The sequence below is a fragment of the Sardina pilchardus genome, chromosome 8, assembly GCF_963854185.1.
Source record: "Sardina pilchardus chromosome 8, fSarPil1.1, whole genome shotgun sequence".
Lineage (NCBI taxonomy): Eukaryota > Metazoa > Chordata > Actinopteri > Clupeiformes > Clupeidae > Sardina > Sardina pilchardus.
Genome location: NC_085001.1, coordinates 14,843,738 through 14,859,823, shown reverse-complemented (window position 1 = coordinate 14,859,823; position 16,086 = coordinate 14,843,738). Strand labels below are relative to the sequence as shown.

The window sequence follows — 16,086 nt, the reverse complement described above, 5'->3', positions numbered from 1 at the left end:
GTATATATATTGCTCTCTCTATATTGTCTATGTTGCTTAATATAGCATTGACTCTCTTGCTATCTCTGCTTCTATCATCCCGTCAATTCTTTTGCTCTCTCTTTCTGTCTCTCTCTCTCTCTCTCTCTCTCTCTCTCTGTCCCTCTCTCTGTCTGTTTGGCATGTTCCAGTCCTGTCACTCTTCCTGCTCTCCATTGCAGACCATTTTTTTCCCCATTTTACCCTCTCAGCCTTTCTTAGCTGGTCATGTCAGTGAGGTGCAAGTAGTCTAGTAGTCTAGTGCAGACATCAAGGTCATTCTCACACATTCACACACACGCTCACGCACACGCACACAAAAGACACACACACGCGCACACACACACACACACACACTTAGAATGATCTAGACCATCTTTATTCATCTTGAGTCTTTGTAATTCAGTTAACAACATAAATGCAATCATACATTCACAAGCCAATTACTGGTGTTGGCCACTGCTCCAAGATCTAAATGGAAATTTGATGTGCATAGTGTACATAAAATACATAGTCTAATGATATGGGAAAATGACATTGCATCACCATTACAGTATCAGCAAACGGAGTGACAATGCCACCACATGCACAAACTCTGCTCTCAGTCGGCGATGACTTGTGCATTTTTCACGGCTTAGCCTGGGTTTCCTCTGCCTGCTTGGCTTATCGACGCCACACCAGGCACCGATTCTTCCCTCTCAGTCGTGCTGTGGTGGAGGTTCACTGCCGAGGCACCCCACGCCTCCACAAACACCTCCGGAAGTGGAGGCGCCGCTGGGTCTTTTCACCGCAACCACCAGTAGGGCTGTTTTCGTGACCCCCGCTCGGCCTCTTCAGAGATAAGCGTAGTGAGAAATCTGAGCCTACCCACTCCGTCAACTGCACACCTCCCGAGTTTGAATTTGAGATAATATGCTGTACAGTGCAAACTAATGGTGTGCATACTAGCCTATTACATTATAAATGTCTATTGACTTATACATTACTAATGTCCAATACACCGCTCCATTGTCTAATTCCTTAAGCAAATAGAGTTTCATGGGCAGTGCAGTTCTTCTCAGACAGGCTAGAGAGGCTGGAAACTTTCAAGGCATCATTGAAATTTAAATTATAACTCTGATTGTTTTTTTTTTCCTTTTCTCTCACACTCCATCCTCTAACTGCGCTACAGCACTCCAGGAGGACAGACAGGAGGAATTTGATTAGCTTTGATTTCTGGAGAATGAGGAGAGGGTATCTCTTACTCCCTGCACTCCCCAGTGACTTGACGAATGCAGGGCTGTTATGTAATTATGGAGAGAGCTGTTTAAGTGTATTAGAGGGGTGAAGGGAGAGAGAGAAAGAAAGAGAGAGAGAAAGAAAGAGAGAGAAAGAATGAGAGAGAGAGAGGGAGAGAGAGAGAGAGAGACAGAGAGGGGCGTGTAGCCATGACATGTGTATGCCATTAGCAGTGGGCTAAACACCTCACACTGAAGTGGGGGAAGTTCTCTATGGTCTGAACATGGCCCACAGTCTTTGCCGTTTTCATTGCACCTCGTCTGTGTAGGGTGTGTGTGACTGTCGATATCTTTGCTAGTTGTGAGAATATTAGGTATGTAAATGCTAGGAAATGCTAACATTAAACAGTAAGCATTTCCAGTGGAAGAGCTTTGACACTTAAAATGCAATATTACTCTATGGATCCCTTACGCATCATTTCAACTTGCCGGCTATTGATTATTGCTTATGTATTCCAACTCACAATTTCACGGGGTATGGATGTAAATGGATTTGTGATGGTGGCTTTAGCCCTGCGTGTTGTGGTATTGATTATGTCAACTTCCAGTTCGCAGACAAATTTGCCGAGTATAAGGAAGCAGCCCGACTAGCTAAGGAGAAGTCCTTGGAGAAGATGGAGTTGGCCAGCTCGCCCTCTCAGGTAGGCTGAACACACAGGGGACTCTACCCCATTTCCATTTATATACCCAGTCTGTTTAAACAGTGGTGTGGGAACATTTTGGGATGGCTGCTCTGTTTTTGAGGTGGAGTGTGATCAGGCGAAGAGAGGAAATACTTTAAATTCATGATAGAAGTGATCATCTGAGTGATCCAAGTGTATGTCTGTATGTATATTTTATTTTATGTATTTGAATTGAACAGAAAGCCGTTAGCTGGACCGCTTTATAAATGTTTTAATTTCAGTAATGTTTGGCCGATTTTTTGAAAGTGTTCTGTTTTGTCTGTGGCGTCAGGAATCAGCGCCGGGAGAAATACAGTCACCTCTGACCCCTGAGAGCGTGAACGGCACCGGCGATGACGCGGCCATGTCGCCCCAGGACGTCCCCACCCCCATCACCGAGTCACTGCCAGAGCCGTTACCGATCACACAGTCTTTCACACACAGGTAAACAGACCCCACTCAGCCTGCGCTCGCTCCTGTAGTGTGTACCGCGCAGCCCGAAGCTCCATGCTCTCGTATCAGACAGTAAGACAAATTGTCTCTCCCTCTGGCCATGTGCTGTGCACTTGTCCAAATCCTACATTTTCTAAGTCTGGTTTCACTGTGAAGACCACTTCTTTTATGACTCAATGTTTACTGGCCCATGTCATGCAAACTTTTGGCCACAAAAATAACCAACATTCCCCATAGCACTTACTGAGTAATGCTTCACATCTACATGTTAACGGTGTAAGTTTGTGTGTGTGTGTAATTGTTATAGCCAGTATATGAGGACTAGTTATTTTTATAGTCCATAATTGGCATGTACGGTAATATGCCCAAATGAAATTACCAGGCTAATGGTAAGGTCAGATATATTCTCCCAAAGTACACAAGAGAGTAATAACTGAGAGGATGAGTGCATAACAATGCTGAGAATCTCAACTTCATTCAAGTGTCATCTTCAACTAGTCACTCGGTTGATGTCCTTCGAAGGCTCTGACTGCAAAGCGTATTTTCAGGGGTAAATTATATTGGTTTTTAGTACTTGGTAGTTCATAGTAGCCTAGTTAATATTCATGCAGTGTAATTCATGTTAGACTGATTTGATTTCAAGTACAAACTGATCTCAACAGTGCTCAGAGATTCTGTGTGATGTTCTGTTTGAACGGCTCTTCTTATACGTCATTGTTTAAACGCAAAAAAGTCAAGGACACACACATCTTTGAAAAATGAAAATCTGACAGTCCAACAAAGGGTGCTAATAGGACACATACTTAAAATTCTGTTCAGTCAGTCAAAGCGACTGTTTGTTTTGTCGTGCTGAATTCATAATCAAAATAAATGTAATTTCTTCTTTTTCTTCCAGACAAGAGTTTAAAGCATGCTTGGTGTGCTCCTCCTGATTGGAGTAGAGCCTTTGCCAGGACTTGTGCTCTGAGCACGTGTTACTGTTTACAACTCTCAGCTTGTATCTCCTGTTGTTGGCATTCCACACTTAGTCCCCAAGGTCTTGGGGCATTGCATTCCTGAACTGTTTAATGCTGATCTATATGAAATGCAATGTAACACATCACTTATGAAGGACATATTGCATTGTAACTGGCAACGAGACCTATAGTATTTTTGGAAGATGTTGTTAATTAAAAATGCAAAGTTTGAGGGCTTTTTTGTGCAAACAATCTAGATTTTCCGGTTTTTGTCATTTGTATTAAGACTTTTCCAGGCCTTTTCTGTAGCACTTTGACGGTGCTGTATTGATTGAATGGCTTATACTGTATCTTGTCAGTGATATCTCTTGTTTGAATCATGACTGTTCCTCAGAACTGTCTGTAGTGAAATGTGTTCTGGCTGTTAGTTGCTATACTTTAGGTGTTTTCATTGAGGATGATTTCAAACAATACATTCTTCTCTTTTGTGTTGTAATGATGTGTATTTATGTAGTGCGTACACATATTGATTTTTATTTGTTTTTGTCAGTTTTGTTCAATAATTCCAATGTGTACTGTACATATTTATGTAATAGTAGACAGTTTCCATTATTATTCGCAGCAGAATCTCAGCAACACCTGTGCATAGATTTGATATTTTCAATATAATATTTATATGACATGATGATATAACAAGTAATAGACGTGTAGTTTTGCAGAGATGCATGATGACGTAACTCTCACACCCCCACACATCAGTAAGTTAAGTAATGCTCTATACAGCAGATGACTATCCAAAGTCAAACTGAACTGTTTCGGTACAGTTCCAGAAAAGTACACTACACTCTATGCACCCTGTGCACTATGCATCACCTTCACTACTTTAACAGACAGAATATTTTTGTCTATCTTTCCAGTAACAGTAGCATGCTGTATTTAGAACATTCACACATCGATGTAACACCACTGAGAAGCTAGATGTAGTTTGTTGCACCTCCTACTACTTGTTAGCTCTACAAGTAACAGCAAAAGCACAAATAAGATAAATGCACGCAGTGAGTGTGCATTGGAGGATCAACTGCATGAAAATTAAGTGGAACATTTGTGTAACTAAAATCCTACACTAAGTATTCCTTTTATCCTCATTACTTACCATTATATTATCTTCAAAGGAAAGAGGTTAATTTGCTGTCAAGTATCTCTGTAGGATGAATAAGCTCCATTGAAGTTTAATGAATCGAAGGCTTGCAAATAATGGCAAATTAAAATGGCATCAATGAATGAACGAATGATTGAATTTTATTTTATATTGGAAATTGATGCATGTTCTTACCAATGCATTTGATTTCATATTAAATGTATTTGTTTAAATCACATGCCTGAAAATCTGATGACTTCACAGATTTTAGCACATGGTTTTGGGTGATGGTGTCCAAACCTTCATAATTGTGTTCAATCAGGTGTAGATAATTCACACACACCCACACTCAGGCAAGCACCCTAGATAATGAGCCAGGCAGATACACACACACACACACACACACACACACACATATGCCCACACATGCAAGCACGTGCTTATACACATGCATTCATACGCACATGTTTGCGCACACACACACACATACTCACACACACACAGACACACACACACACACACACACACACACACACACACACACACACACAAACATGCACACACACACACACACACACACACACACACACACACACACAGAGAGAGAGAGAGAGAGAGAGAGACACACACACACAAACACACACGACTTGTGAAACCAAATTGCAGAAATATGATGAAGGCTAAAAGATGCACTTGTATATTACACTAATATTAATTAAAATGTGGACCACTGTGTTCATCCATACACAGTGCTTTTTAGTTTCACCATGCCCCATGCACTGTGTTGATTTGTCATATACAGTATAATAGACTTAATATCAGTAGTATAGTATAAAGGATTAATTCGTTCATTCATTCATTCATTCATTCATTCATTCATTCATTCATTCATTTGCATGCCTCTTTATTTATTTGTTCTTTGACTTATGTTGTCTGTGTGATTATGGTAGTGTGAGTACATATTCTTAGAAAAAAAAGTCAGAGCATTTATAGGCATAACACAGAGATGTTTCTCAAGAGATTTTATTATGATCTCACATGGTGCCATAGCAACAGAACAGTTACTTCTGAAATTACACTCAAGACAAGCTCTCGGTAAAACGATCTTTGAATACACCCCGTGCGGTTTCATGCACAATGACAAGCTGCCATTCGCTCAAAAGTTTACACAGGATCCTGTGAGAGTGAAGAATGTTGTTGGTGCTCAATCTGTTACAAAGCCATGTTTCAAATGACCATTGAAGTTAGCACCGCATCTTGCTGTTTTGTATGCCGTACGCTGTTCTTCATGTAGCCTACTCGAGGAGACAGAGTTCACATAGACACACTGTACAGATCATCAGATACTCGTGCACATGGGCATCCACCAGTTCCTCTAAAATAGTAGTTTGGTATTGCCTCAACGCTACTATCCGTAAAATGAACGGAATAATCATTGTAAGGCATCAGTCGTAAGAAAAAAGAAATACATGAAGAGAAAAAAAGATATGTATATATGCGTCTGACTTACCATGTCTTCTCATGGCTCTGTTGTGAGTGTTCAGCTCTTCGCAGGCATCATGTGGATGCTATCAGAGTGGTGAGACTATTAAGGACCTGCAGCTCTGCCTCTGCCATTCCTGCCTCTCTCATTCTCTCTCTCTGTGTGTGTGTGTGTGTGTGTGTCTCTGAGCCCTTAAGAGCCCGTGCGTCTCCTTTTTGTCACGCCTGCTGGTCTGTAGGTGTGGGGAGAGTGTGGGACGAGGTGTTGTCTGTGAGGCTTGCGTCACCACTTGAAGGTATAGATGTGGTGGTGGTGGTGGTGGTGATGGTGATGGTGGTGATGGTGGTGGTGGCAACAGCGGTGGCGGGGTGCTCGTGTGTGTGTGTTATGTAATCGCTGCCGGGCACAGTGGGAGACTTCTGAGGAATCACACACGCAGAGAGGGAGAATTAGCCTCCCATGCCATAGCGAGTGGGCGACTTTCACACACACAGTGGGTTTTTTATTCGCCCTCCGTGGATGATGCATGCGTGTGTGTGTGTGGATGAGTGTGAACGTGCTGCTGCTGATGCGTGTACAGTACGTGTGTGTGTGTGTGTGTGTGTGTGTATGTGTGGGGTGGGGTGGGGGGGGGGGGGGGGGGGGTGACGATGGAGAGATGGGTCGTGGTGCTTCACGGCAGCCGCCCACCCTCAAGTGTATCATATCACAACCTCCCCACCGCATTAGTGACCCTGGGAGAGCACATGGAGGCTGTTCAAAGCCGTGCTGTTTTCCTTTCACTCGGGAGACTCAGCACTGAACCGATAGAGCCTCTAGCACGCTGCTGCCGAGATGGGCCATTGAAATGCATTGGGCGTCGCACATGTGCTCGCCGTTCACACGAGGCATTGCTGTACGTGGGCTGGTGCTGTTGTATAATGTTTTGGAACATGTCTGTGTAGACTCCGACTCCAGGAGCCAAAACCCATCTGATACCCGCAGCAGTGCTTTGCTGCTGCAGTAATGTGTAATTGAATTGTATTGTTCTGGGTGCAGGAGTGTTGGTGGGTTGGTGCCGGATAATCCTATGGCTATGCAAAGCTCTTCAAATGATGTATTTCAAATTACAGTATCAAGGTACAGTCTTTGGAAGTGTTACTATGTTGTGTACAGTATGAGGTTCACACTATTAGGTCTCACGATTGGTTTGTGAAGCAGCCATTTTTATGCAAAGACAGGGAACCATTGTTATTTATCATGTCTTTTATTGGCTGACTTTACAAGTGGTGTTATCTGACATTTGAAAACCAGATTGGCGTTCATCAGTCATGCACCATCTGATGCAGTGGACAGCATGCTGCAATCCTCTTTGCCTATCTTTCTCTCTCTCTCTCTCTCTCTTTCTCTCTCTCTCTCTCTCTGCCACCCTCTTTGTGACTCCTGCCGTGGGTTGCTGCCCAGTCACCGTCACCCTCTGAGTGCTAGAGCCGATTACCGAAGCCCATGGATGTGATTAACCGATGCAAGGGTTCAGATTTAATTAGATTGGATGATGACCACAAATATTAAAGACTCTGGGTCTGCCTGTGCTGTTTTCTCTCTTCAGTTAAAAAGCTTTGAAGCAGGATTTTTGTTGTTGTTGTAGTTGTTGTTGTTGTTGTTGTTGTTCGGTTTCCTTCCAGGCAGGGGAAGCTTTGTGCCCCCATCTGGCCTACAGAGAGTAAGTGGTACTCAGCAATGCAAGAGCATTTCACAATATGTGACCATATTTCAGTTGTTTATGAACAGAAGCTGACAATTTTGCAGATATAGCAGGTATTGAGGCGAAGGGACCAGTTATGCTCATGTTCTTTTAGACATGTAGGAAATGTGGCTCATCTTTCGTGGTTTGGTATATTGTGTCATGATGTTATTCACTGTTCCAGTGTCTCCTTGTCCTGCTTCGCACAAAAAAGAACCCTAATTGTTCCAACTCCCTCGGCCCCCTGAGAACACAAGAACAAACGCAAAATCAACCGTAGAATTTTGACAGAGATGTCTCAAACGTTGACGTCTCTCTCTCCCTCTTTCTCTCTCTGTCTTTCTATTTCTCTCTCTCTCTCTTTCTCTTTCTCTATCTCTTCTTTGTCTCTCGTGCAGCCCCACAATCACCAAGCACTGGGAGGCAGAGCTGGCAGCGCTGAAAGGCAACAATGCCAAGCTGACGGCCGCCCTCCTCGAATCCACAGCCAACGTCAAGCAGTGGAAACAACAGCTGGCAGCTTATCAGGAGGAGGCCGAGAGGCTTCACAAAAGGGTGAGGCGCAGTGGGATTTGAACCGCAGGGGCAAAGCGAGACGGTGGAGTACACTAGTTGGTAGTGGGTGTGAGATGGCAGATGAGAAGGCAGCCGTGGGAAGGAAAAGTGACAAAAAAAAGAGAGAAAAACGTGTGGATGGAACAGCTTGGGTTTGATGATGAGCAGAATTAAAAAATCTGAAAGGTGGAGGGGGCTGAGATGAGGAGGTGTTAGGACTGTGAGGGAAAGGACACGGAGGAACTGTTGAGTGACGTGCCTGAGCTTGGGAGGTTGTGTGTGTGTGTGTGTGTGTGTGTGTGTGTGTGTGTGTGTGTGTGTGCTCGTGTGTGTTTATGTGTATGTTTATCTGTGTGTGTGTGTGTGTGTGTGTGTGTGTGTGAGAGAGAGAGAGAGAGAGAGAGAGAGAGACTGACTGACTGTGTGTGGGTGAAGCAGAACCACAGTTCAAGCATCTGACATGTTTGAAGTGCGACACAAAATTAGAAACTGTATTTTAACCACCGATTTGTCTTGGTATTTGGTTTGGCACTAGGTGACAGAACTGGAGTGTATGAGCGGCCAGACCAATGTGATCAAATCCCAGAAGACTGAGCTAAATCAAACAATAGAGGAGCTGGAGTCTGCTCTAAAGGCTAAAGAAGAGGTACGGTTCTCCCTGCCACAGGCTTGTTCCTCTTCAAGGCATTTCCTTTGTCCACTAGATGTACTGATAATCAAGCCAAGGTTTATGGTTCAACATAAATCAGTGTGTTACGATCAGATCAAAACACATGACTGAACATGACATAATGTTGTGTATGTATATGAAGCTTTTAAGTACTGCTACTGAATGCGTTTATGCATATGATAACATTGAGCATTCATGAAATGTTTCTATTTCATTCACCTACCTCTCCAGGAAATTGAAAGATTGAAAGAGGAAGTCGACAGGACTAAGGAAATTCAGGAACAGAAAGATGCTCTTGCTCAAAAATTACAGGTAACCAGAAGACATTAATAGTAACCCCACTGCATTCAGTGTCAAAACAGACAGACATGACTAAGAAGAGTACTTTTCATGATTATGTCTCTAAGTGCAAGGCAAACAGTGGGAACGATTGTACAACACAGTACAAGATGTTCCCCCGGTTTTGAATGGATCAGATAATTCCACGTTATCCACAGTTTCCAGTTGGCCTTTTCCATTCGAAAATGTCAGGGCGACATTGATTGATACAGGTTCCTGTCTAAGTAATTGCCCACCGTCCAGAGTCTGAGGGCTGCATGAGGGCCGTATTTGTGTGTGGTGAATTCGAGGGTGCTCATGAAAATGTCTTTCCCTGTCCGCAGGAGACAGACCTGCGCAACAAGGAGCTGGAGGGGCAGCTGTCTGCCCTGGAGCAGCGTCTTGACAACAGCCAGGTGGAGCAGGAGACCTTCCGCAAGGACCTCAAGACGCTGCTGGAGATCCTGGACGGGAAGATCTTCGAGCTGACCGAGCTGCGGGACAACCTGGCCAAGCTCATCGAGAGCAGCAGCTAGAGCCGACTCCTCAGAGGAGCCAACCCAACCATCACTCAGAAACGTGGTCACGCCAACACCCAAAAACCAATGTGTCACTAGGTGCAAGATTTGACGGAGGTCCTGCCTTTTTTTTTAGAAATTATTCGTTTTCTTTTTTTGTGAAGAACTCTCCTCTTCAAAAAGAATAATGATTGCACCAAATATGCAGCACTCACAAAACATAGGATTAAATTAGAGTAGAATTTCCCTGATGGGCCCTTGCCTTTCTATCTGTGCCCTTATACTCTTCTAGACTATCCAATCTTATTTTACCAACTCTTTATTCAGTCTTCAAACTTTACTCGACCCTTTTTGTGTCTTCTCTTAATCAATGCTATCCAGTCAATGCACTGTGCTTAAGAGTCTCATTGGTGTGGGAGATGAAGGGAAACCAAGCTGCTATGGAAGCGTATCAATGGCTGACTGTGAAGTGGGAACCTCTTCAGTGACATACAGTAGTTCTCACGATCCCAGAGCCGTGTGTTGTAGCCAGACTTGATCGGCTTGCTCTGACCTTGCTGACCTTCAAGAGCTGCCTCGTTGTCCTTTTTTGAAAAGGCTGGAGGGCAATAAGTCGCCAATGCATCGCAACTTCCGGAAGGGTCACCTTTTTTCCATGAAATGTGGACGTGAGGTGTAACACAGGCCTGTATGTTCCGAGCAATACCAGGTGGGGCCTCAGATCCATCGTTTTAGTTTGAGTTGTCAAGTGTTCAGTTCCCGTGGTTACCTGCGCTGGGCCCACACAGGTGCAACTGACTCGTTCAGACGGTTGACAGAAGGTAAAAAACAATCTTCTTTTTCCCGTTTGTGTTTTTATATACAAACTATATTTATACTGGACTTGTGCGGGTGAACCTGATGTTATATCTTTTTGCTGCTCTTGTAAAAGCAGTGGCAACACTGGACTCTGCCATTTTTGGACTCGCATCTTAATATCAAATATCTTGCTCTTGATTATAAAATGTATTAATGAAAGGTTCCATTTGGTTACCTCAAAGTATTTATTTTTTAGAAGTACAATATTATGAACTGAAAGATTTGAACATTTGTAATAGCAGTACATGAGAATGGATGTGACTGGAACTGGATGGTGGAAGACATTGATAAAGGTGTAAGTATCAGAAATGGAAAAAAAGTTGATTCAGGAAATATATCTATGACGTTTACCAAATACGGTTTCCTGGAAAATAAAATGAAGCCATTAACAATGTAGAGATATCATAACCCTGCTCTGTTTACTGTTGTTCAATATGAGAAAAAAATAAATGAAAGCACTTGTGGATTGTATTACAACTGATTAGTTGTGAAGATTGGTTCAGTGAAACGTATTGTTATTGATTGTTATACCATAATGTTGAATTTACAGATTGTACAAAGGAAATTAGTATTCTCTTGGTTGTCAAAAAACTGAGACCACATGGGATGCATCTCAAACATGTCTTCTATATCTTGCTCTTTTCAATATATATTGCATATTGTTCATCTATAATGCACAAAACTGCATTTATAGTGTATTATAAGGCAGTCACTCTACATCATTACAAATTATTATAAATTCCAACCGCTCCACCCTATAATCATACACATGGTAACCAGTTAGTTATTCCAGTCGCATTCTAATGTAGTACAATGCGCTTCCTCTATGATGTATTATGGATGTGTGCTTCACAGAGGGAAAGTGGTTCCTCCATCTTGCTCTAAGGCCAACTCCCTGCCGTGTGAAAACGGTTCTCACAGTGTCTGAATCGGTGATGCTACATCGGATAACGTTAGCTGAGTTTCAAAGCGTTTGTTTTTTTAAAGGTCATTACAGATTACATTATTCTTTTGGGGAGAGCACAGGAGAGCCGCATTAGCCAGAGGAGGGGGTGGTCAGAGAGAGAGGGGGGAAATAGACGATCAAAGCCATTCTCCTCTGTGGGCTCAGCGAAAACGGAGCTGAGGGGAACCTTGAGCGGTGAGAATGTGATCTCCCTCAGCTACGCGCCGTTATTGTTCGCGCGCCAGCGCGGGGATGCGGCTCCCGCAATGAATCATATCAATCTGTGCCAGGATAAGTCCTTTCTCTATGGCTCAGGATTTTTTAGGCTTACGTAACGTCCTTCACCACTCACTTCCAAGGGTTGGGAACACTGCTGTAGTTGCCGCAACTTTATGCACAAAAAGACTAACTATAGCCTTTTTTTTCTCTCCATACGTTTTTATAATTAGGTGATCTGCTGCGACACTGCTTCATACACCGAGAAGCGTCACCGTCGTCGTGGAGAGGGCAATTGCTGAGGAATAGATTATATTCACTCTAGATAAATGATAGTTCAAATGGGTTCTTGGTTCATTTTAGCTCACTGCTGTAATTCCGTATCAGCCACAGGATCAATGGAGGTTTGGACATAGTTTAATGTGTGCCCTGTGCATTGTGTGAGAAGTAGGTAGGCTTTCTCTGGGGAGGGGGATCTTTGCATTTAAATTCTTCTGTCTGGTAGTTTGCCAGAAGTCCAGCAGTTGCCTTGGGCTGTCTTTCATCTCTGGTCCCACAGGCCTTTCCTGGCCTCTTCCCCTCTGAGTGTTGTTAGCTGACACCTACAAATATATACCGGGTCACAGGCTTCCAAACTTAGTGTCAGAAAGTGTTATGTTCTGCTAAGTGAGAATTTATTCTTGCAGTGATCTCACATTCCTCAGATGTGAGGGGCATTTGGGCATGACATCTCCTGAAGGAAATTGTGATATCACTGTTATGGTGCTTACAACCAATTCTGGCATCAGGACCAGTAACTTAAATTGTATTGTAGGTTTGACCCTCCAAGGCCTTCCCTTGGGTATTCCTAGCTCTGGTGAGTTGGCAGAATACTCATACTGCCAAACCCTCAGGGATGGCTGACCTCAATGAGATTTAAAATTGATTTTTATTTATACTGTTAATTGGTTTCCTATGAAGAAAATGAACTGCTGTGGACACTTTTGTGCAAATCAGGAGCCTACTGCACCCAAGTAATTTCTTATTTGTCAGATTTTGTTGAAAGGAATGATTCCAAATGTGAAACAGTGAAGAAATTCGTCCTGTATGATATTGTGAAGATCACAAATATACCAACAACAGCAAAAGCATGGACCAGACCTCACTGCTTTCCTGTTTGGATCCTGGCTAAAGTGCGCCCTCTTCTGGCAATATCTTCCAAAACGCCTGCTGCTTTTTCCCCCAGCCATGCAATTAAAAGAGAGAACAATGGGACAGCTGTGCTTTTACACGCACACGCACACGCACACGCACACACACACACACACACAGACACACACACACACACACACACACACACACACACACACACACACACACACACACACACACACATACACACTCACTCACACCAAACACGGCATCCATGCCAAAAATTGCAGTTGTATTTGTGAATGACAGAGAGGCTGTGCAAAGGGAGGAAGTTGTTTACTGTTTACGCTGCTGGTATGGGACTTCAGACAGACCTGAAGTGTGCAGGCCACTCGGAATGTCACGCAGAGTGAAGGTGGTGACACAGAATGCATTGTTTAATACTGAGTATTTTCAGATATTCTGTAATTCTGGATCTCTGCTTTATAATGTATTAAAGGAGATTGTTATAAGATATTAAAATTGAATTATTACTTGAATAAACATGGCTATGGTAGAGTTTCTCATGAAGATGTGCTTTAAATTCTTGAAAGTGATATGACTGAAAGTGTTTCATCTCTGTACTGCAAAGAACATATCCTGGAATTGTATAATATTGATGACATGTCATGCCTTTGATGAAATCATATCTCTAGTTAAGTAATGCTTTATCATTACCCTTGTATGGATCGCATAATGTATTGATACTATACAGACACTGTAAAGTTGTAATATACTAATATAAGGTATATTGAAACATATTATTTTATATTATATGATGGGGAATACGAGCGCCAGAACAACTATGAATGAGTTCAAGAAGTGCCAATGTGCCTGCATCCATTTCCCAGTCCCACTCTTAATCCCCCTCTCCCATTTATCCCCTGTTTGAACATGAAAATAAAATCAATACGTATGCATATACATCTGCACATGGACATGCACATATGCACACATTTATACTCATAAAGGCCTATATGCTATATGTGTGTGTGTGTGTGTGTGTGTGTGTGTGTGTGTGTGTGTGTGTGTGTGTGTGTGTGTGTGTGTGTGTGTGTGTGTGTGTGTTCTACTGTGTTACTGAGACTTTTATTGAGCAGGATGAAAATAGGGAGAATCTGCATGAATTTGCTCTATAAAATTGTACTGTGAAACGAGGTCATTTGATTTTGTATGATTCCCTGAGTTTACGTAAGACACACACATGCACACACACACACACACACACACACACACACAGAGAGAGACACACACAGACACACACACACACACACACACACACACACACACACACACACACACACACACACACACACACACACACACAGACAAATACAAATAGAGCATTAATGAATAACTTCAAGGTTCTGTTTAAACACTGTCAGAGGTGATTTCAGGTCAGTGCACCTTCATATGATAATATTATATAATAATTCACAGTTTGACAAAAGAAAACTTGACTCAACAAATGTATATACAGACTGCATGATCATCAGTAATGATACTTATGACACTTAGACAGTTTCAACCAAATTGTAATAGCACACAACATTGTTGTTGCTGTGTTCAGTTTTGTTATGACGTGTATGGGTGAAATCCAGCTGAGAGCACCTGGCTTATGTTTAGGTGGTCTGTGAATGAACTAGGCCTATTAATAAAATGTTTACCCTGTAGACGTTAATGATTTTTAGAATATGGTCAAACATCAACAGCTTCTTTTTTCTCAAATCCAGCTGTCTGCAGCATTTTTGGAACCTTTGCAAACATAGAGACAGAAATCAACTGAATGTTACAGATACTATACATCTAGATAGGGGCATGTATATTCTTTAGCTTAGGGCATTTAGGGTCATTTACTCTTCTTCATGGTTCTTGACTGTGAATTATGATTCCATATGCAAAATCAGTGGCATACCCCTGCTGCACACTTGATTACGTGGGCAATGATAACACAGGTAAAGAAAACCAAAATCACCTTCCGAAATGAATACGTAAGAACTTGAACTTGAACGTCTATGAACTTGAATTTACCAAAGTGGCATCAAAGATGATCAAACGAGTAGAGCATGTGAATATGGTGCAGGCTAGTTTCGCTGGTATTTCCCTTACACAGCTCACAAACAGGCCTCCCGAAAGAGCTCTCAAAGGGCTGCAGACATAATGGCTTTTCAAGTGACTGCGCTGTCTCCTTTAAGCTTTCTGCCACTGGCTGCACACCAGATGTGAGGACCTATGATTATAGCAGCTGGGGTTCAGTGGGGGTGGGGGAATCAGCAGCATGCTCTCTCTCTCTCTCTCTCTCTCTCTCTCTCTCTCTCTCTCTCTCTCCCTCTCTCCCTCTCTTCTTCCGTGTGGTGAGTTCCAGACTCTGCTGTGTGCTATGTGGTGGGGACATCCAATGGGGACACTTAATGGAGGAGGAGGAGGCGGAGGAGGGGGAGGAGGGGGAGAACCAGTGTCGCTCATCTGCTGTTAATAGCTACAGCATGCTTAGACTTAAATGTTCATGTACTAAAACAGCCGGGGCTAAGTCCCTCCTCACTCCACCTCAACAATGTCTAATTTAAAGCAGTAGTTTCGGTCTAAAACTTGTGTTCCGAAGAAAACTAGTTGCCCATAAAACACAAGTACAGTAGCAAATCACTGTATGTGTGTGTTTGTATATGTATATGTATACGTATATGTAAATATACAGTATACACAGTATGTGTGTGTGTGTGTATGACCTAAGGATGGACTGCCTGGAATTTAGTTTCTATGAAAGTATACCCACATCACACCCCTGTTGTTGGAAGAGCCATTGGAGCCTTGTAGTGCTTCCTTCTCCCGATGCATTTTTTTTGTTTTTGTAGGGTGCTAGAGCCATACAGTATATCTTTCAAATTAAGGTAAAGAATACAGAATACTTTTCAACACAATTGTGGAATTAAAGCCTGTGGCGACTTCATAGAGAGCGACTCTGAATAACCCCCCCTCCATCCCTGGAAAGTATGCTAAGCCACATCAAAGAAGCATAAAAATAATTACGACATAATTAGCAAACATAAATTCACACACTAAAAAAAACGCCCAGGATTTATGATGGCGGCAAGTCTCTCTGCTGATCTCATATGCTGATGTATTAC

General features: G+C 42.7%; 1 protein-coding gene across 2 annotated transcripts in view; it reads left to right on the top strand.

Annotated features, from left to right (window-relative positions):
• The window catches only part of homer1b (homer scaffold protein 1b), a 25,952-nt gene extending 14,846 nt beyond the window's left edge, over window positions 1-11,106 (top strand). For both annotated transcript variants that reach the window (XM_062542894.1, XM_062542893.1), the window contains 6 exons: window positions 1,844-1,936; window positions 2,250-2,401; window positions 8,109-8,265; window positions 8,801-8,911; window positions 9,167-9,247; window positions 9,598-11,106. In XM_062542894.1, the coding sequence (XP_062398878.1) occupies window positions 1,844-1,936; window positions 2,250-2,401; window positions 8,109-8,265; window positions 8,801-8,911; window positions 9,167-9,247; window positions 9,598-9,789 (786 nt within the window). In that variant the 3' untranslated portion in view covers window positions 9,790-11,106. The remainder of the gene's footprint in view (window positions 1-1,843; window positions 1,937-2,249; window positions 2,402-8,108; window positions 8,266-8,800; window positions 8,912-9,166; window positions 9,248-9,597) is intronic.
• Window positions 11,107-16,086: the final 4,980 nt, after the last annotated feature.